The sequence below is a fragment of the Cordyceps fumosorosea genome (genome assembly GCF_001636725.1).
Source record: "Cordyceps fumosorosea ARSEF 2679 chromosome Unknown scaffold_21, whole genome shotgun sequence".
Classification (NCBI taxonomy): domain Eukaryota; kingdom Fungi; phylum Ascomycota; class Sordariomycetes; order Hypocreales; family Cordycipitaceae; genus Cordyceps; species Cordyceps fumosorosea.
In genome coordinates this window covers 241,338-258,892 of record NW_017387321.1, presented here as the reverse complement: position 1 = coordinate 258,892, position 17,555 = coordinate 241,338, and the positions used below count along the sequence as shown (strand labels likewise).

General features: G+C 57.7%; 9 protein-coding genes across 9 annotated transcripts; 4 read left to right on the top strand and 5 right to left on the bottom strand.

The window, feature by feature from the left end:
* Positions 1-618: 618 nt before the first annotated feature.
* On the top strand, positions 619-1,485 carry ISF_07357 (Ribosomal protein L7Ae/L30e/S12e/Gadd45; the record flags this gene model as incomplete). Its single annotated transcript, XM_018850960.1, has 2 exons — positions 619-976; positions 1,064-1,485. 2 exons carry the CDS (start codon positions 619-621, stop codon positions 1,483-1,485), a joined length of 780 nt encoding a protein of 259 aa, XP_018701872.1.
* A 576-nt stretch (positions 1,486-2,061) lies between these two features.
* On the bottom strand, positions 2,062-2,858 carry ISF_07356 (hypothetical protein; the record flags this gene model as incomplete). The annotated part of the gene is made up of 3 exons (XM_018850959.1): positions 2,062-2,196; positions 2,288-2,592; positions 2,846-2,858. The coding sequence occupies 3 exons, from the start codon at positions 2,856-2,858 to the stop codon at positions 2,062-2,064; spliced, it is 453 nt and encodes a 150-aa protein (XP_018701871.1).
* Positions 2,859-4,459: 1,601 nt separating this feature from the next.
* Positions 4,460-6,015, bottom strand: ISF_07355 (NIF domain-containing protein; the record flags this gene model as incomplete). Its single annotated transcript, XM_018850958.1, has 2 exons — positions 4,460-4,611; positions 4,674-6,015. The coding sequence occupies 2 exons, from the start codon at positions 6,013-6,015 to the stop codon at positions 4,460-4,462; spliced, it is 1,494 nt and encodes a 497-aa protein (XP_018701870.1).
* A 1,345-nt stretch (positions 6,016-7,360) lies between these two features.
* ISF_07354 (ATP-dependent RNA helicase DHX8) lies at positions 7,361-10,399 on the top strand (the record flags this gene model as incomplete). Its single annotated transcript, XM_018850957.1, has 1 exon — positions 7,361-10,399. The coding sequence occupies one exon, from the start codon at positions 7,361-7,363 to the stop codon at positions 10,397-10,399; it is 3,039 nt and encodes a 1,012-aa protein (XP_018701869.1).
* A 111-nt stretch (positions 10,400-10,510) lies between these two features.
* On the bottom strand, positions 10,511-11,274 carry ISF_07353 (hypothetical protein; the record flags this gene model as incomplete). The annotated part of the gene is made up of 2 exons (XM_018850956.1): positions 10,511-10,823; positions 10,877-11,274. 2 exons carry the CDS (start codon positions 11,272-11,274, stop codon positions 10,511-10,513), a joined length of 711 nt encoding a protein of 236 aa, XP_018701868.1.
* A 668-nt stretch (positions 11,275-11,942) lies between these two features.
* Positions 11,943-12,464, bottom strand: ISF_07352 (mannose-6-phosphate isomerase, class I; the record flags this gene model as incomplete). The annotated part of the gene is made up of 1 exon (XM_018850955.1): positions 11,943-12,464. One exon carries the CDS (start codon positions 12,462-12,464, stop codon positions 11,943-11,945), a length of 522 nt encoding a protein of 173 aa, XP_018701867.1.
* A 211-nt stretch (positions 12,465-12,675) lies between these two features.
* On the top strand, positions 12,676-13,171 carry ISF_07351 (hypothetical protein; the record flags this gene model as incomplete). Its single annotated transcript, XM_018850954.1, has 2 exons — positions 12,676-12,940; positions 12,978-13,171. 2 exons carry the CDS (start codon positions 12,676-12,678, stop codon positions 13,169-13,171), a joined length of 459 nt encoding a protein of 152 aa, XP_018701866.1.
* Positions 13,172-14,518: 1,347 nt separating this feature from the next.
* Positions 14,519-15,247, top strand: ISF_07350 (Glutathione S-transferase, protein; the record flags this gene model as incomplete). The annotated part of the gene is made up of 1 exon (XM_018850953.1): positions 14,519-15,247. One exon carries the CDS (start codon positions 14,519-14,521, stop codon positions 15,245-15,247), a length of 729 nt encoding a protein of 242 aa, XP_018701865.1.
* An 89-nt stretch (positions 15,248-15,336) lies between these two features.
* On the bottom strand, positions 15,337-16,765 carry ISF_07349 (mannose-6-phosphate isomerase, class I; the record flags this gene model as incomplete). The annotated part of the gene is made up of 2 exons (XM_018850952.1): positions 15,337-16,545; positions 16,622-16,765. 2 exons carry the CDS (start codon positions 16,763-16,765, stop codon positions 15,337-15,339), a joined length of 1,353 nt encoding a protein of 450 aa, XP_018701864.1.
* Positions 16,766-17,555: the final 790 nt, after the last annotated feature.

Sequence of the window (17,555 nt, the reverse complement as noted above, 5' to 3'; positions counted from 1 at the left end):
ACCGGGCGTTGTATTTGTGTACGCCTGCGGGCGCCTTTGTACATCAGAGATGCAGGAATAGACGTGGTTCTGCCACTATAGCGGAATAGTCCGCATCAATTTACTTTGTCACAAGAACCGCGGCATGTGTTCATGAAGCGATGTTGGGTCGTGGCGACCAAGGCATTGATGTTCCTTTAGCCCGCACTAATTGGCTGGCTGAGCAGCACCGTAATGGTTTGAGTTGAATTACAGATCTACGCTATTTGATTATTTTTTCCCTTCATTTTGTCTGGATTTCTCTTATCAATCCAATCATCAATCACTGTCATCCAAAATGCCAGCAACGCCATTCGCCCAGCCTCGACCATGACTCACGTGACCTTTCGGAAACGGCAGCACGAAGCGCCGAAATTTTATGGCCGCCAAAAAAAGTTCTGGTCCTGGGCCAAAAAAATTTAGAGGGACCAGGGCGAAGAAGCCAAACTTCAATCAACATTCAAAATCCCAATTGGTTTTCTTTTTTGACTTGTTCTTTGATGCATCCTTTTTGAATCAAAATTGACAGACATCAGATATTGCTTTTTCTTACTCAGCATCAATATTTCCTCTCGCCTCGTACCGCACACAGCTCAAAAGATGGCCGCCGAACGCCCCGACAAGAAGGAGAAGAAGGACAAGAAGGAGAAGCGCGCGAGCGAGGAGTCGGGCGTGAAGAAGGATAAGAAGGATAAGAAGGACAAGAAGGACAAGAAGGAGAAGCTCGCCGCGGCGCTCGAGGACAAGATCCAGCAGGACGCGGCCAAGCAGACCAAGGAGGACAAGAAGGCCAAGAAGGCCGCCGCGGCCGCTGCTGCCGCTGCGGACGACTCGGACTCGGACATGGAGGACAGCGACAAGGCTGCGGAGCTGCCCCTCGAGCGCACGGTGGTGTCCTTTGCCGTGCCCGTCGCGGACGAGAAGGGCATGAAGAAGGTGTACAAGACGATTCGCAAGTGTACGTCCCCCCCCCCTCCGCCACCAACCTCTCTTCTCTTCTTCGTCTTGTTGCTTTACAAGATACCGTGCTGACACAGTCCAACAGCCGCCAAGAACGGCACCCTCAAGCGCGGCGTCAAGGAGGTCGTCAAGACGCTCCGCAAGTCCCCCGCCGGCGGGCCCTCCAACAAGACCACCGCCTTCCCCGGCATCGTCGTCATCGCCGGCGACATCTCCCCGGCCGACGTCATCTCGCACATCCCCGTGCTGTGCGAGGACCACGACGTGCCCTTCATCTTCGTCACCTCGCGCGCCGAGCTCGGCGCCGCCGCCCGCACGAAGCGCCCGACCTCGGTGGTCATGATCATGGCGAAGCAGCAGGACAAGAAGAAGAAGGCTGCCGAGAAGGACGGGGAGGAGGAGGAGGACGGGGAGGAGTTTGCGGAGGCGTACGCGGCGCTGGCAAAGTACGTGCAGAAGGAGTACCAGAAGCAAAGTTTCTGGGCCAAGGGCGAGTCCAAGGCGTGAGTGGCCGCTGCAAGGGAAGAGAATATGATGGAGTGGAAGGAAAAAGGGGGGTGTTGGATTCGTGTATGGCTTGCTTCGGATTACTTGGCCAGTCGCTGGGTAACACTGGCCAGATGGGCATGGCGGCGTTTACGGTGTACATTTACGTTTTGTTTTGACTGCATACAGTTAATGTTTTGGAATTCATCTCCATCAATGTGGTGTCCGTGATCTGTTGGCTCGCATGATGCATCAATGGCGAATTGGGCAGATAAACTCGAATATCGGATCGAAATGTCGGGTGGCAGAGCTGGGATGGCCCAACAGACAGTCCTTACAAGCACGCGGGTGGACTATCATTCATCAAATTCACTCTGATATCAATACACGCACCCAAAAAAAATGCTTGAGTAATGTCAATTATTATTCAACTACAGTTACAGCAAGGAAACAGTCTCGTAGCGAGGTTGAGCCACAAACGTCTCCTCCAGACATCCGTGGCTCTAACGGAAGTGAAGAAAAGGCCCAAGTCATCGGGATCCCCCAGTCCTCCGCAACGCACACACGGATGCTGCTCACGCAGCTACAACCCTTCCCTTAGTTGAAAGGGTTGGAACGCGTTCCCCACCAGGTGAGGACTAGAGAGAGGCCGACCGTCTCGAAGAGTTTGGCGACGACGCTGGCACCGACGGTGTCGAGGGGACGCTTTTCAGTGAAGACCTGGGCGAGGAACTGCAAAGATATTCGTCAGCGCATTGCCTCTAAGGGCCCAGGAAGCAGCTAGAAATGAACGGCGATTTCGTTAGGGAGGCAAACAACTTACACCGGGAGCAGCAGTGGCAGCAAAGATGAGGCCGCCGAGGTAAGCGGCGCCCTTGTAGGAGAGGGTACCGGTGGCGTTGATGAGGGCAGCGACGCCGTAGGACTGCAGGCCAGCGCCGACAAACGAGGTGCCCCAGGCGGCGGCGGCTCCGGCGGCCTCCTTGGACTTGATGAACTCCTCCTTGGTGTTGGCCGACTTGGCGCGCTGGTAGGTCTGGCCGAACAGGGGCGACAGGACGGCGAGCTCAATGCCGTGGTTGAAGGCGAGGCCGAGGGCAATGGCCGATGGCTTGACGGAGGGGAGGTCTGGGGGTGAGGCGTTAGAGGATGATGAACAGGTGAGGGGAGATGGTAGCGAAAGGAGGGGTCGATGATGGCATTGATTGTAGTGGAATGCGCAGCTTCAATGGGCTGGACTCGGCGATGCGAGAAGCTCGTCGGGCTTGCTTCCGCAGCTGCGATCAAGAGGTCCAGGAAATGGCTTCATCATGACGTTTGCGCCGGGAGCAGCAACAACGGCGCGCAAGGTCAGGCTGCCTGGCATATGAGAGGCACTTACACTGCAGAGACATTGTGAGTGGATTGTTGAAGACGAGACGTCGATATTGATAAATGTTATGGGTGTGAAGGTGTATTGGATCTGGTGGTGAAGGGTGTGGTGTGGGAGGGAAGAAGAGGAAGGGGAGGAGGGACAAGGCCGAGATTTATTGGTGTCTCCCCCCTCCCCCTCTCTTCCTCATGTCGTGAGTCTCCAACAGCTCAACTCTATTTAGCTCCAATCTGAGGGGGCCAGCTTCCTTCCCATTTGATCAAGGCCAGAGGGAGGGCATGTAGCAGGTACCTTGGAGCTTGGGTGCTGGATTTACACCCACGATCGCGATCGCCAGAGAGAGCGGCCCACTGTCGGAATCAGGTATTTGGTCTGCGCTCAGCTAGTTGGAAGCTGGAACGTTGAACCCATGTCCACTGCGGGGAGGCCAAACTGGTTCTAGGCCTTGTACTGGGTACTTTCAATGCGACTTTACTTGCTTCTCCCTTCTGTGTCAGTTGGATGTTGTCATTCTGGCGCAATGCAGCAACAGCAGGTCCGAGTCTGTATTAGCAGACAGGATAAGTATGCGGGATAACACAGCATACAAAAGCACATCTTTAATTCTGTGATTTTTGCGCTTTTTCTCTCACTTCTTTCTTTGCTCTTTTCTCACCACAACACAGTCAAGTTGCTGCTCTGCTGCAGCGGCCATTCTCGCATGCCCGCAGTTACTAGGGTGATGATGTCACCACTCCCTCGCCCCCGAAAGTTGCGCCACAACCCAACAAACTGCTTTCGCGCCAAAGCTCTAAGCCACACTAGCAAAGATCTAACCCAATAACTGCCATTTACCTCTTGGACCCGACTATGACCGCTCAAAACGGACACTGTAGTCATGCAATTTCTTCTAACCCGTGGTGCCACTTCCTTGGTTTTCCATGGTTTTCCTCGGTCCGCCTTCTCTGCCATGGGTGGCTGATGTGACGTCCATCTACATGTGCTTATATCGAGTTCCTCGTTTCCGATGTGGCTCAGCGGTATCCTCCGAACCGTCACCCAGTCTCACTCCCGAGTCACAGCCCTCGATAACTACCTTGTTTCGTTCTTATTTATCCACTCAATAACTGTAGAGCACCGGGATACATGTACGTGGAGCAGAGGCACGAGCAACAGGCGAGGGTATTCCGTCATTAACGTCGGCATCTTCCTCACAGCGACCTATGAACTCGCATGCTAGTTCAAGGCAAAAAAAAGAAGGAAAGGAATTAGACTTCGCTCTTCGTCTCGATTCAACGCTGCCCCCCTGCTTGCCACACTAGAACCGAGCATCAACTAAAAAGAACTAGAAATGATAACAATGCCATTGAAATGCCAGTCCAAAGTCAAAAGTAGCAACGCAGAAGTTTGCAAATTTATATAACAAGGTACCAACTTTTCTGCATGCAGCTGGCACTTGAAAAGATGAAAAGCATACAAAAAACACCGCAACTCCATGTGTACAGGGAAGCCCAGTCGAGCCGTATAAACACCACTTCACCCCAAATGCAAGAAAATAACACACAGCACCCAAAGCCTCGTGGAGGGCGGGCCGACAGTGGTTGAGCACATCGGCATGTTCGGGGGGGGGGGGGGGGGGGGGGGCTAGGCCATGGATTGGCTGTCTTCGCCTCCGCGAAGCGCCAGGAGCGCGCGCACGTCGTGCACGTACTGCAGGCCCTCGAGCATCGGCACCAGGTGCATCAAGTCATTATCCGTCGGATCGTTGATCCAGCCTTGGATCGGAATGGCATTGTCTGAAATTGTCAATTAGCACATAAAAGTCGGGCACCAAAATGTCAACAGTGATTGCACCCACCCTCGTGAAACAGATAGCTCAGCGGGCTATTATCCAGAATCATGACCTTGCTCAGGTCAGGCTCTACCGAGCTCAGGTCCTTGATGTATGCCCCCTGTCGATACGTGCAGTGTTGCCGGTAGTAGCGGGCCGAGAAGAACTTGCGCTCCGACTCGAGCCAGTCGATGACAGGGTCGGCGTACTCCTGCACCGACGCCGTGAACACCACGAGGTTGTACCACTTGCAGACGCGCCGCAGGAACTCGTCGCAGTACGGCCGCTTGTTGACCCAGTACAGGATCGGGTGCTGCGCCGCCATGCCGGCGTTGCCGCTGCCGCCGCCGCCGAGCCCCAGCGACGCTGTGTTGAGCCGCACCTCAACCATGTGGCCGCTGTTGAGGCGCCCACCCTTGGACATGCTGTGGATCAGCGTCTCGTCGAGGTCGAGGATGAGCGTCTTCTGCTGCTTGCGCGAGGGCTCAAAGTTGATGTACGAGGGTTGTCGGCGGGGGATCAGCGGTCGCGGCGGCGCGGGCGCCTTGGGGTACTTGGTCAGGGCGACGTGGGGGGAGGTGGGCGACTTGAGATGGGCAGAGAGCTCCTGCCCGTACTCGCTCGGCTTGGTGCGCGGCGCGGCGGACTGCGTCTTACGGTGCTGCTTGCGTTCGCGGGTGGCTTCGTCGTTGTTGAGCTTGATTCGTATCGAGCGGCGCGATGGCCCGCCTTCCTCGGAGGGCTGCAGCGATTTAGATCGGGTGTGGCGGCTGTGGGTAGACGGGGTTAGGGAGTGGTCGGATTCGGATTCGGAGGACATGGAAGATGAGGTGCCTGGTCGCGCGTTGGCAGGTGGCGCCAGCAGCTTGTTGTAGTCGGACGAGTCACCGTTGCTATGGGCCTCACTATTGCCGTAGGCCTCTTTGCGCCGCGAGTTGGGATACACGCCGAACAACTTCTTAAGCTGCGACATGGGGGCAAATACATCATCGTCGTCATAGAAGCAGGCAATCAAATAGACGCCGGGAGAGGCGAGCGTTGAAAGGAACCAGCGGAGGGAGTTGATGACGCTCGCCAGCATGCGCCGGGGCAGCCATTGCGCACGTGAGGTGTGCCACGGCTCTGACGCGTCCTTGCCTTCGGACAATAGCGGTGTCTGCTCCGAGGGGCCAGGCTTTTCGTTGTGGGATCCCTCAAAGGTGTCGGGAAAGGGCTCGGTGTCATCCTTACTCTCGCCTTGGTGGGCGTCGTGGAGCTTCTCGTCGATTCCGGGCAGTTCTAGGCTCATGGAGGTGAGGCTGTTGGTGCGGGAGGGGGAGGCGCTGGAGGCGGGCGATACGCGCGAGGTGATGATGTTGAGCGAGTTCATGGTTGGCTTAGGGGCGACCAGCCATGGGCCGACGGAGCGGAGGACAAAATGTACAAGATGTGGGCGGGGGCGTTGGCGCGCTGGAGGGAGTGACTATGATTTGTGTTTTTTCCTCTTCTCTATGGTCTTTGCGAGGTTTCCGGTGGCGATGTTACAAGGTGCGCCCGGGCAGACAGACAGGAGGCGATGTGGCGTGTCGCTGCGGCGCGCGGATGCCTCTCTGGGTCTGGACCGGGTTGTGCCGACGACGACGGCTGGCGATGTTTTCCGGCCGGTTGTTGTTGTGGTCGCGCAGCCGAGTCAATTCAACAAGAGGTCTGGGGGAAGAAGAGGGAGGGATGGAGGAATTCGAGGCTGCAGGGCAGTGCGGAAAGAGGTGCATGCGCAGCGAATGGGAGATGGTCGCGGGGATGGGGATGCGGAAACGGAGGACAGGACGACGCGGGTGTGGTTGAAGTTTTGAGGGGGGAGCTGTCAGCGTTGGGAATGTCGGGGCGTCGTCGAGCCGGGGCGTTGTTGGACTTGGACTGGACTGACTGGACTGGATTGGCATTGGGGGACAGCCGGACACTTGGCTGTATCGGGGCAAGGCGTGCTGTGTGCTGGACCGGAGCGGCGAGTTTTAGTGGCTTCAGCGGCCATGCGGTGAATTGATTGGCAAACCTGTAGCGGCTTACAGGGGCCAACGACCTGACTCGGTGCCGATGTAGCGCTCACCCCACTGTCTGTGGCTGCTGTAACCGCTGCTTCGGGACTCCGTTGGGCGCTAGAATTCCGGTGAGCCCCGCCAAGTGATGACTTCAACATCCGTCTCGGCTTGCATCACTGGCATTACTCGAGACTGCATCCATGCTAAATTCTGCTACTTTTATAGAAGATACTGTTCTGGCCGTAGGTGAGCAGCCTTGCTTTTATGCTCGCTGGTTACCTGAATCACGTCGTCCAACACCATCACCAGGCGACACACCTGAGCAAAGTTGCCAGACCAAGAGAAAGGGATTCCTCAATGACAACGAAAAGTATTCTATTTCTTAAAACCCCTTCGATTGCACTTATGTATAAATATTCATATTTATTGACTTTCCTGTATTCATGGCCACCCCTCCTCAACTGCAGCGCGCCTCTATAAAAAGGCAACTTCTGGTTGCCTAGTGGGGCTATCGCCAACAGCTAGGCTACAGCTTAGCCGTCGAGACTTTTTTCAACCATCAACCAATTGTCTAGTCTACTTTGTTTCTCCCCCCCAAAAACCGTCATTCAGTCTAGTTGGCTCTCTTTTTTCTCCTCAGAGCTTTTTGAACCATCATCGAACTCGCTAGGGCCTCGCTGGCGCCGTCCAGCCACCATGAGCTCCAAAAAATATGCCTTCCTCCCCATGGACGATGGCGAAGTCGGCCCTCAAAAAGTGACAAAGGAAAAGAAGCATCGCAGTCACCGCAAAGACCGCGATCACGACCGACACAGAGACCGTGACGACAGATCTTCCAAGTCCTCCAGGCATCGTCATCGCAGCCGCTCTAGATCCCCCCGTCGCTCCCACAATGACCGAGTAAAGTCCTACCGCAATCGCGATGACAACGTCGATTTCGACGACCGCTGGGCCGATGAGGCGCCTCCCTCGGACGATCCTGACCAAGAGGAACCAACACCCGAGTTTGAGGAATCAACCAGCAAGCGAGTGAAGTTCCAACACCAAGAACCCGCCGACGAAGACCTCTCCGACGGCGCCAAAGAAGAGCGTGAACGACGGCGCGACCAAGAAGAAAAAGAAGCGTTCTCGAAACGTCTCAAGGAGAAAGATGACTCCCGCGCCAAAAAGGGTTATCGCGATGGTGAGGCCACGGCACGACGGCGCCTAGGTGACGATGCTGCTGCACGAGACGCCGCTCTCCCGGACCTGCGACAACGGTCGCGACAGGAATACCTCAAGAAGCGAGAGGCAGAACGCCTCGCACTTCTGCGCAAACAAGTCGCCGAAGAAACAGCTGAGCTTCAGAGTGGTGTACGACTCTCTGACAGAGAACGGGCCGACTTTGCAAAGAACCGAGAAATTCTGCGCCTAGCCGAAGAACGGCTCAAAATTGACGACCACCGCGACGGCTACGTAATGCCGGAAGACTACCTGACAGAAAAGGGCAAATTGGACAGGAAGAAGAAAGAAGAGGCGCTATACAAACGCTACGTCGAGAAAGACGAATATGGCCAGGAAAAGTTTGTCACCGAGCACGAGGAGTGGGAGCGCGAACAGACACTCAAAGCCAAGGCGCAGATTTCTCGGCCGGAGCTCGAAAACACAGAATACGACTATGTCATGGACGACACCCAATACATCAAGTGGAGTCTGGACTCGCGTATGGCTGGTGAGCGAGATAGTATGACGGCCGAGCAGCGGTTCCTGGAGCAACAGCTTGACGCTGCCGAAAAGAAGGCCCTGACCATTCAAGAAACTCGAAAGAGCCTGCCAATCTACCAATACCGAGACGAGTTCCTGGCTGCCCTGGAACAGTACCAGATCCTCGTTATTGTCGGTGAAACTGGTAGTGGTAAAACAACACAACTGCCCCAATATCTCCACGAGGCTGGGTATACCAAGAATGGCTTCAAAGTCGGCTGCACGCAGCCTCGCCGAGTCGCAGCTATGAGTGTCGCGACTCGTGTCGCTGAAGAAGTCGGCGTCAAGGTCGGCAACGAAGTTGGTTACTCGGTTCGTTTCGAAGACTGCACCAGCGACAAGACCATCCTCAAGTACATGACAGATGGTATGCTGCTGCGAGAATTCATGACGGAGCCGGATTTGGCGGGCTATTCCGCCCTCATGATTGACGAGGCCCACGAGCGTACCGTCCACACGGATATCCTGCTAGCCTTGCTCAAGGATCTTTCGCGTGAGCGCAGGGACCTGAAGCTACTCATTTCCTCAGCCACCATGAATGCTGAGAAGTTTGCGTCCTACTTTGATGACTGTCCCATCTTCAACATTCCCGGTCGTCGCTACCCCGTCGACATCTACTACACCCCCGCCCCCGAGGCCAACTATCTCGCCGCCGCCATCACCACCGTCTTCCAAATACACACCACCCAGGACAAGGGCGACATTCTCATTTTCCTGACCGGTCAAGACGAAATCGAGGCGGCGGAGCAGGAAATCGCCGAAACGGCCAAGAAGCTTGGGAGTCGCATCAAGGAGCTAGTCATTTGTCCCATCTACGCAAACTTGCCCTCGGAACTGCAGACCAAGATCTTTGAGCCGACGCCGGCTGGGGCCCGCAAGGTCGTGCTCGCGACCAACATCGCGGAGACGAGTCTGACCATTGACGGCATTGTCTACGTCATCGACCCCGGCTACGTCAAGGAGAACATCTACAACCCCGCCACGGGCATGTCCAACCTCATCGTGGTGCCCTGCTCACGCGCCTCGGCCAACCAGCGCAGCGGTCGTGCCGGACGTGTCGGCCCCGGCAAGTGTTTCCGACTGTACACCAAGTTCGCCTACATGAACGAGATGGACGAGTCGACGACACCCGAGATCCAGCGCACCAACCTCAACAGCGTGGTGCTACAGCTCAAGTCACTGGGCATTAACGAGCTGCTGGACTTTGAGTTTATGGACCCGCCGCCGACCGAGGCCCTCATCGGCGCCCTCAACCAGCTGTTTGCCCTGCAGGGCCTCAACCACAAGGGCGAGCTGACCAAGCTGGGGCGGCAGATGGCCGAGTTCCCGACAGACCCGATGCTGGCCAAGGCCGTAATCGCGGCGGACAAGGAGGGTTGCGTGGAGGAGGTGCTGTCGATCGTGTCGATGCTGGGCGAGGCGTCGGCGCTCTTCTTCCGGCCCAAGGACAAGAAGATCCACGCGGACAGCGCGCGCAACCGGTTCACGGTCAAGGACGGCGGCGACCACGTCACGCTGCTCAACGTGTGGAACCAATGGGTAGACAGCGACTACTCGCCCATCTGGTCCAAGGAGAACTTCCTGCAGCAGCGGTCGCTGACGCGGGCGCGCGACGTGCGCGACCAGCTGGCCAAGCTGTGCGAGCGCGTCGAGGTGGCGCCCTCGTCGTGCGGCGCGGCCAACCTCCGACCGATCAAGCGCGCCATCACGGCCGGCTTCTTCCCCAACGCGGCGCGCCTGCAGCGCAGCGGCGACAGCTACCGCACCGTCAAGAGCAACGCGACCGTGTGGGTGCACCCTAGCAGCGTGCTCATGGCCGTCGACCCGCCGGAGCGCATGGTCGTCTACTTTGAGCTCGTCCAGACGACCAAGGAGTACATGCGCAGCGTTATGCCCATCGAGGCTGGCTGGCTGGCGGAGCTGGCGCCGCACTTTCACAAGAAGAAGGACATTGAGGAGCTGGAGGAGAAGAAGATGCCCAAGCAGAGGTAGATGTGTGTGTGTGTGTGTGTGTGTGTGTGTGTGTGTGTGTGTTTGTCAGCAATATACCCTTCAAATATAAAGTTACTCTTTTGCCCACCACCGTTGCAATCGCAGTCACTGTTAGCTCCAGAACGACGTCACATCCTCCGCATACACGGCATCCGCTCGCAACAGCCAGAAGCCCCTCAAATCCAGCTCCCTCCAGTCCCCGCCGTGCTGCTTCCCACCCGCGGCCTCCTCTCCGCGGCGCGCATCCTCAATCATCCTCCTCATCTGGCCCCACGGCACCAGGTAGCTCTTGCGAGCGTCCGCCAGCAGCTCCGCCAGCGACAGCGTCGCCCCCCTCGTAGATCGCGGCGGCGGCAGCTCGTGCATGACGAGCGAGTCGCCCCACGGCACGCGCGCCTCCTCCGGCAGTGGCACCAGCCGCGGGCTGTGCCGCTGCGCACCGTACGGCTCCCGGCCCCACGTCAGGCCGCCCCGAACAGCGCGCGCCACTCGACCCCGACGTGCTGGACGACCGCTGCCCAAGCGTCGTCGGCGGCGGGCCTCTGCAGGTGCCGCCGGTGGCTCCGGTCGAGGTAGAGCATGTCGACGGCGGGCAGGAAGAAGGCGCCGTGCGCGCCGTCGAGGAACAGCCCGCGGCGGAGCACGGTGGTGCGGGCGGCGCGGCATACGGACAGCACGGCGGGCGGCGCGTGTCGGACGTGAAAGGTGAAGCTACCGCCGCCACCGTGGCGTCGCTCGCCGGAGACGTGGAAGATGCGCTGCGAGGGCAGGGCGGCTTCCAGCACGAGCAGCTGGATCTCGGGCGGGAGGCGGTCAAATGGGAATGACGACGTCGCGGACTGCTCGTCGGTGGCCTCCGGGGGTTGTACTGGCATTGTTTGCTTCCTTGCTTGTCAAATGCGCTGGGTGTCTGGTGGGGTGGAAGATGTAAGAGCTTCATGTCAGAAACGGAGGTGGAGGGAGGCAACCTTGCTCAGTGACACGCTCGTAATGCAGGAAGGGAGGCTCCCTGGGGCATAGTAGTCATCTAGGCAGCAGAATTTTGCACATGCGGCGGTATGCCCGGGTTCCAACCGTGAAAACCGCGTCAGAGGTGTGTCCATGTACCAGCGTGAGGTGGTGGCGGAGAGGACGGCTGCGAGAATTGGTTTCGACAACCTAGGAGAAGCGTCTAGGCAGCTCTATTTCCAACACACGACTAATCGATGTTCAATTTGGAGACAGGGACGACGTTGGCCCCGGCCGTGAGCCTCGGAGAGACACTGACGACAACTCAGCCGACTAGGCAACCGAGTTTCACCATCGCGAGGCTTGTCCACCTCTAGGCAGGCGTTTTGCTACTCATTGTTGGTGACTAGAAAAAACAAATTACATTTAACACAGCAAATTACTCAATCCGTTTGCAACCCGAATATCAAATTGGGATCTAGGCTACGGCGACCTCGAGAGCCACCCACAACATCCTAGCGGAACCAATGGTAGCAAGACTTGCTCCTCTGCCCAAGGACCCTTCCACCAGCCCCCCCTCCCCCTTTCGTGCCGTCTAGCAGAATCCGTTGCCGGCCCGGGTGTAGCCGAAGCGCGCCTCGTACCCGTCCACGTCCAGCTCGTAGTACCCCGCGTTTCCCGGCCCGCATCCCGCCGCGATGCTGCTGAACACCGGCCCCAGGCCGTACCCGTTGCAACGCTCGCCCGCGCCGCCGTACGCGCAGCCGTAAGCGACCGCGCCGCCGCGCTGGAACGCGATCGCGCTGTGGAAGTAGGTGTCGTGGCAGCCCTCCGTGATGGCCGCCACCGCCGCGTTGACGTCGCCGACGGGGCCGGCCGCGAAGCCCTCGCAGTACGCGCCGTCGCGCTTCTCGGCGGGGGCGGCCAACTCGGTGACGACGACGGTGGAGGAGGAGGAGGAGGAGGATTCATGGAAGAGCCAGGTGAAGGTGCCGGCGGAGTCGACGCGCCCGAGGTACAGCCCGTCGCCGGCGGGCAGGGCGGGCAGGGGAGTGCGCGCGGGCGAGGCCAGGACGGCGCCGAGGGAGACGAGGGCGGCGGCGACGGAGGTCTTCATTTCGATGGTTGGCTTGGGAGAGTGGGAAGAAGAAGAGAAGCTTGAAGGAGGTGTGGCTCTTGATGAGCTGTTGACTTGAGGATGCTGGTGCTGACTGTGAGAAGTGGATTGACTGTCTAGAGTTGGGAGACTTGCTTGCTTTATACTTGATCTCGTTCGCGATTCTCTCTTCTGAGCTCTCATTGAGATATGAGACCTGCTATAGAATGCTATGCAAGCTCGTGTAGACGCGGCCGGCCCGACCCGAGCGCGATGCGAGCATGAGGCCACGAGCCATGTCGAAACGGGGCTTGAGGTGTCATCGTACGACGTCAGGAAGCATGAAATCAATTCAAAGACAAAAGTTTTCATTGCTTCGGCGAGCCTCGACCGTTGTGCCCGTTCAATCTCCGTGCAGGACCCCGTTCGCGGTCCATATCTCATGCAGCAGACGCCGGGCCGCATGCAGTTTATTGCCGGCGGCATGCAGCTTGGGAGTCAGTACTGAAGCACGCATCGAACGACTGTATGCAGTCAGCAAAAATACTGACTTTCACGAGCCGGCACCTACAGCTCATGACTTGGCGTCGGCGAACTCTTGGCCGTACCCACACGCCCCCCGGAGTGCCACCATGGCAGGGAAGGCCCGCGCCGACCCGGCCGGCCGTGACAGTGGCGGCGCCAAGATGACCGCCGTCACCGACGACATGGAAACGCTCTTCTTTTGATGGTATTTTGGGTTCGATAATTTCTGCAATGCTCCATTTACGCCAAGAGGCTCGAGGCACGGGGAGCTGTGGGCGCAGAAACGGAAGTCAATGACTCCGGGCCGAGTTGGTCCGAGGGGTCCGAGGTGTACTTGATGCGATTCGTGGCAATGCGATATGTCACCTCTGCATCGACGACTTGGAGACGATCCTAGAGCCTCACCGAGACGGCATTGTTTTGCAGGCAACTGAAAACACCACGACTCTCCATGCCAGTTGTAGAGAGGTCAGTGTAAGCAGACGGCGTCGATTGGTAATGCCGCGACTTGGCAACGGCAGCGTCCCTGTTTCTCTCGTCGTGGGTTCATTTCCGAGCGAGGCCGCAACAAGGCGATCGCCAACATCAATCGCCTTTGCATCACAAATCATGACAAGTCTCTCCCTCTCCTTGATTTGTAATAAAGCCGCCGCGAATGTCGGTTCATCCGGAGGTAGGACCTCACCTAAGGGTACCTCAGTGAGTTGAGCTGAGGGACCCTACCCTCGGATGAGGTCACCCTACTAATTCTCAATGTACACTGTACATTTTAATATAACGATATACTATGTTTGTATCCGGGGAATTGCTTCATAATCAATTGTACACGTTAGGAATTCATTCTTAATTCATTATCTGGTTAAAACAGTCTATTTTCTCTAACGAACGCCATTTTTTACCTAGTAAACTAATCCTAAATTGATTCCTACTGTTAAATGGGAATTAACTCACAACTAATTGCGTTCCTATTAAATAGGAACTAGTTTATAACTGATTCTTAATTAAATCAAAATAATGCTGTTACTATACGCGGCCTATATGTCGCAGTCGTGGTGGCGGACCTGGCCAGGGCAAGCTGCAATTGATTAGCAATTGATTGAAAATGTACGAGGAATTGATTCATACTACGGCCGCGCTCGGCGCAGCCGGCGTAGGCGACGGAGGGCGGGAACCTAGCGTTCTTGCGTATATTCGTTATTTTGAAATGTACAGTGTACATTGAGAATTAGTAGGGCGACCTCATCCGAGGGCAGGGTCCCTCAGCTCAACTCACTGAGGTACCCTTAGGTGAGGTGCATCCACGTTCATCCGCGGCGACACCATCTCATGCTAGCGGCGATCGATCCAACCTCCGGGCCAACGGTCCAACTACCTACAAAGACGGCACAACTTATCCTGATTCCTCTTCCTCACTCCCATCCCATCTCCCATCCCATGTCCCTCTTCCTCACTCCCATCCCATCCTCGTCCCTCTTCCTCACTCCCATCCCATCCTCGTCCCTCTTCCTCACTCCCATCCTCGTCAATCACACTTACCTACCTCCCCTACAATGTCCCCCTCGCCTCCCCTCAAGCCCCTCGTCCTCTGGGGCGTCGAGCACGGCCCCAACCCGTGGAAGGTCGCCTTCGCCCTCGACGAGCTCTCGCTGCCCTACGACCACCGCATCCTCGACTTCGCCGCCACCAAGTCCCCCGCCTTCACCGCCCTCTGCGTCAACGGCCGCGTGCCCGCCCTTCAGGACCCCAACAACGCCGACTTGGTGCTATGGGAGTCTGGCGCCATCCTCGAGTACCTCCTCGAGACCTACGACCACGACCGCCGGCTGTCGTTCCCCCCCGGCACCCAGGACCACTTCCTGGCCAGGCAGTGGCTGCACTTCCAGGTCTCCGGCCAGGGACCGTACTTTGGCCAGGCCGTCTGGTTCGCCCGCCACCACCCGGAGCGCCTGCCCACCGCCGTGGAGCGCTACGTCGGCGAGGTCCGCCGCGTCACCGGCGTGATTGAGAGCGCCCTCGCCGACGGCCGCGAGTATCTGGTCGGCGGCCGTTACAGCTACGCGGACCTCGCGTTCCTGCCGTGGTTCGCGGTCGCCTACTTTCCGTGGTATGACAAGGCGGGCAAGGGCACGTTCGCGGACGAGGTCAAGCTCGCCGAGTTCCCCCACGTCGAGGCGTGGCTGGCGAGGATCCGCGCGCGGCCGGTCACGGCCAAGTCCCTGGAAGACAAGTTTGCAACGATAGAGAAGCGGCACAAGGAGCTGGCGCAAGGTCAAACGTAGAGGGAGCAGAAAGCCTAGATGAAATAAAATTAAAAGTTTCGTGCTATTCCGCCGTGTTCATTTTTTCACATATTACCAATCATACTTTCTCACAACTTTTCCTTGCTCTGCCCGTCGTCCACCTCGCAGAATGCCTTGAACGTCGTAAACTCCTCATCCTCACCCGTCGTCGACTCGAGCACCAGCTCGGCCGTGGAGCCGACGAAGAAGACGTAGCCCTCCTTCATCTCATAGGTGGTGGGACCGACGGAGATGGTGCCGGTGCCATTTGTGCAGATGACGATACTCGGGCCGTCGAGCGGCTCAAAGGTCGCCTTGGCGCCGGGCCCGCGCAGGACGCTGCGGACTACGGCAAACTCGTCAATGGGCGGGTCGTAGAGCAGGACGGCGGAGCCGCTGCTGTAGCCGGTGCGGTTGAGGGTGGCGTAGGGATACTCGGTAGGCGTCATCTTTTGCTCGTCTATGGGCGCGTAGTTGTACGTGAGCATGTCGACGAGGGTGGAGACGTCCTTGAACTTGGGCGTGAAGCCGGCGCGAACGACATTGTCGGAGGCGGCCATGCACTCGATAATGTCGCCCGAGACGTAGGCGTGGATGTCATCGGCAACCAGGAAGAGGGCCTCGCCGACCTGCATCTTGATGAAGTTGAGGAAGAAGAGCACGAATAGACCGATGTCGTCTTCAAACTGGCTGTCAAGGCGGATAACGAGCTCAGAAAGGGTCTCGCCGGACGTAGACTGCACACCGCCAGCGGCGAACTGGTCTTTGTCCTTCTTGGCCAGGTCAACCAGGATCTTGACTTGGGCAGCTACCGACTCTTGCGATGCTCCCATGAGACCGGCAAACGCCTTCTTTAGCGCCTGCTTCTTGGTATCCGACACGGGGCCCTCGGGGTCCTCCCTGGCCAGCTTCTCGAACTGAGCAGCATTGTCCTCGCCGACGAGGCGGCGCAGCGGGGGCAGGACGCTCAGGAAGTGCGCAATCTCGTGCAGTGGGCGGAAGCCGCAGAGGCCCTCGAACGGGGTGATGGCAATGGCCATCTCGGGCTTGTGGTTGTCGTCGGGGTAGTTCTTGGCATCGCGGGCGTGCAGCTGCTCGGCCAGGCTCTTGTTGGGGTGGGCCTGGATGGAGAGGGCATTGTTGATGGAGAGGACCTTGAAGAGGAAGGGCAGCTTGTCGCCGAAGCGGGCAGCGACGGTCGGAGACAGGAGGGCTTTGTTCTCGGCGACGAGCTCAAGGAGGGTGCGGCCGGTGTGGAGGTCGCGGGACGGGTTGGAGGGGTGGGTGCCCATCCAGAGCTGTTCAAGGCGGGCACCCAGGTTAGCCAACGGGAGCAAAGGAGAGAGGAGGGGGAAGGGGGGGAGGGACACGAACTTCAGCGTAGGGCTTGTCCTGTTGCACGGAAAAGTCGGTGGCGGGCGTCGCAGCAGCAAATTTGGCGGCGGCAGAGTCGCTGCCCTTCTTGCCCCATTCGTACGAGTTGACGCCGCACTGGAGGCGGATGAGGGGGACCTGCATGGCGGGTGGGCGCGGGGAGTGTAGGTGCTGGATCGATGGGTATGGAGTCTTGCTGGTGACTGGCGAGATGAGGACGCTTCAATTGATCGATGCTGTGAGGAGGTGAGGAACGGACAGAGTATTTGTTGAGGATGCAAAGAGATAGTTGTAGGGGTAGGTGGTGGGCAGGGAGACGTTGGGAGACGTTGGAGAGCTTCAACCCCGCTGTCCGCCACAGAAAGCTACCCCGCCACGGCACGAGCCACAGCTTGTACTGTACTTGTAATCCGTCACCAATCATAGGCCACTCCTACACCACATATACCGCAGTCGTGATGTAGATCTTCATCTTTTCTTATCTCCTAATTTTTTTTTCTCTTCGCGGGATTTTCTTTACAAGTTTGTTGAAGAAATTGCGCTTTGCTGAGAATCTCAACTTGACCACGGCAATGCAAGTCCCCAGAACCCAAAGTGTAAGTGGCCGGCACAGCTACGGAATGCTCTTTCGGACATACATTAACACCGATTATCACGGATAGTAAAGGATACAAGGCGACTTGAAACACCAAGCTGCCCTGCATCAAGCCCATCAAATCGTCCGATATCATCCCGCCGTTCGCGCAGCCACCTCGTGTCTGCCGTGCACCCTCTACCACTCCCATACCTGTCCGGGAGCGCCCATCCGGTTTGCTCTGCTCCCTCTTGTCCTTTTTTCCCGATGCCATCCCACCACCACGGGCCGTTTCCTTTCTTTTTTTTCTACATCCCAAATCGCTGACCGCCTCCCGATTTGCCGTTGCACATCCCCCCC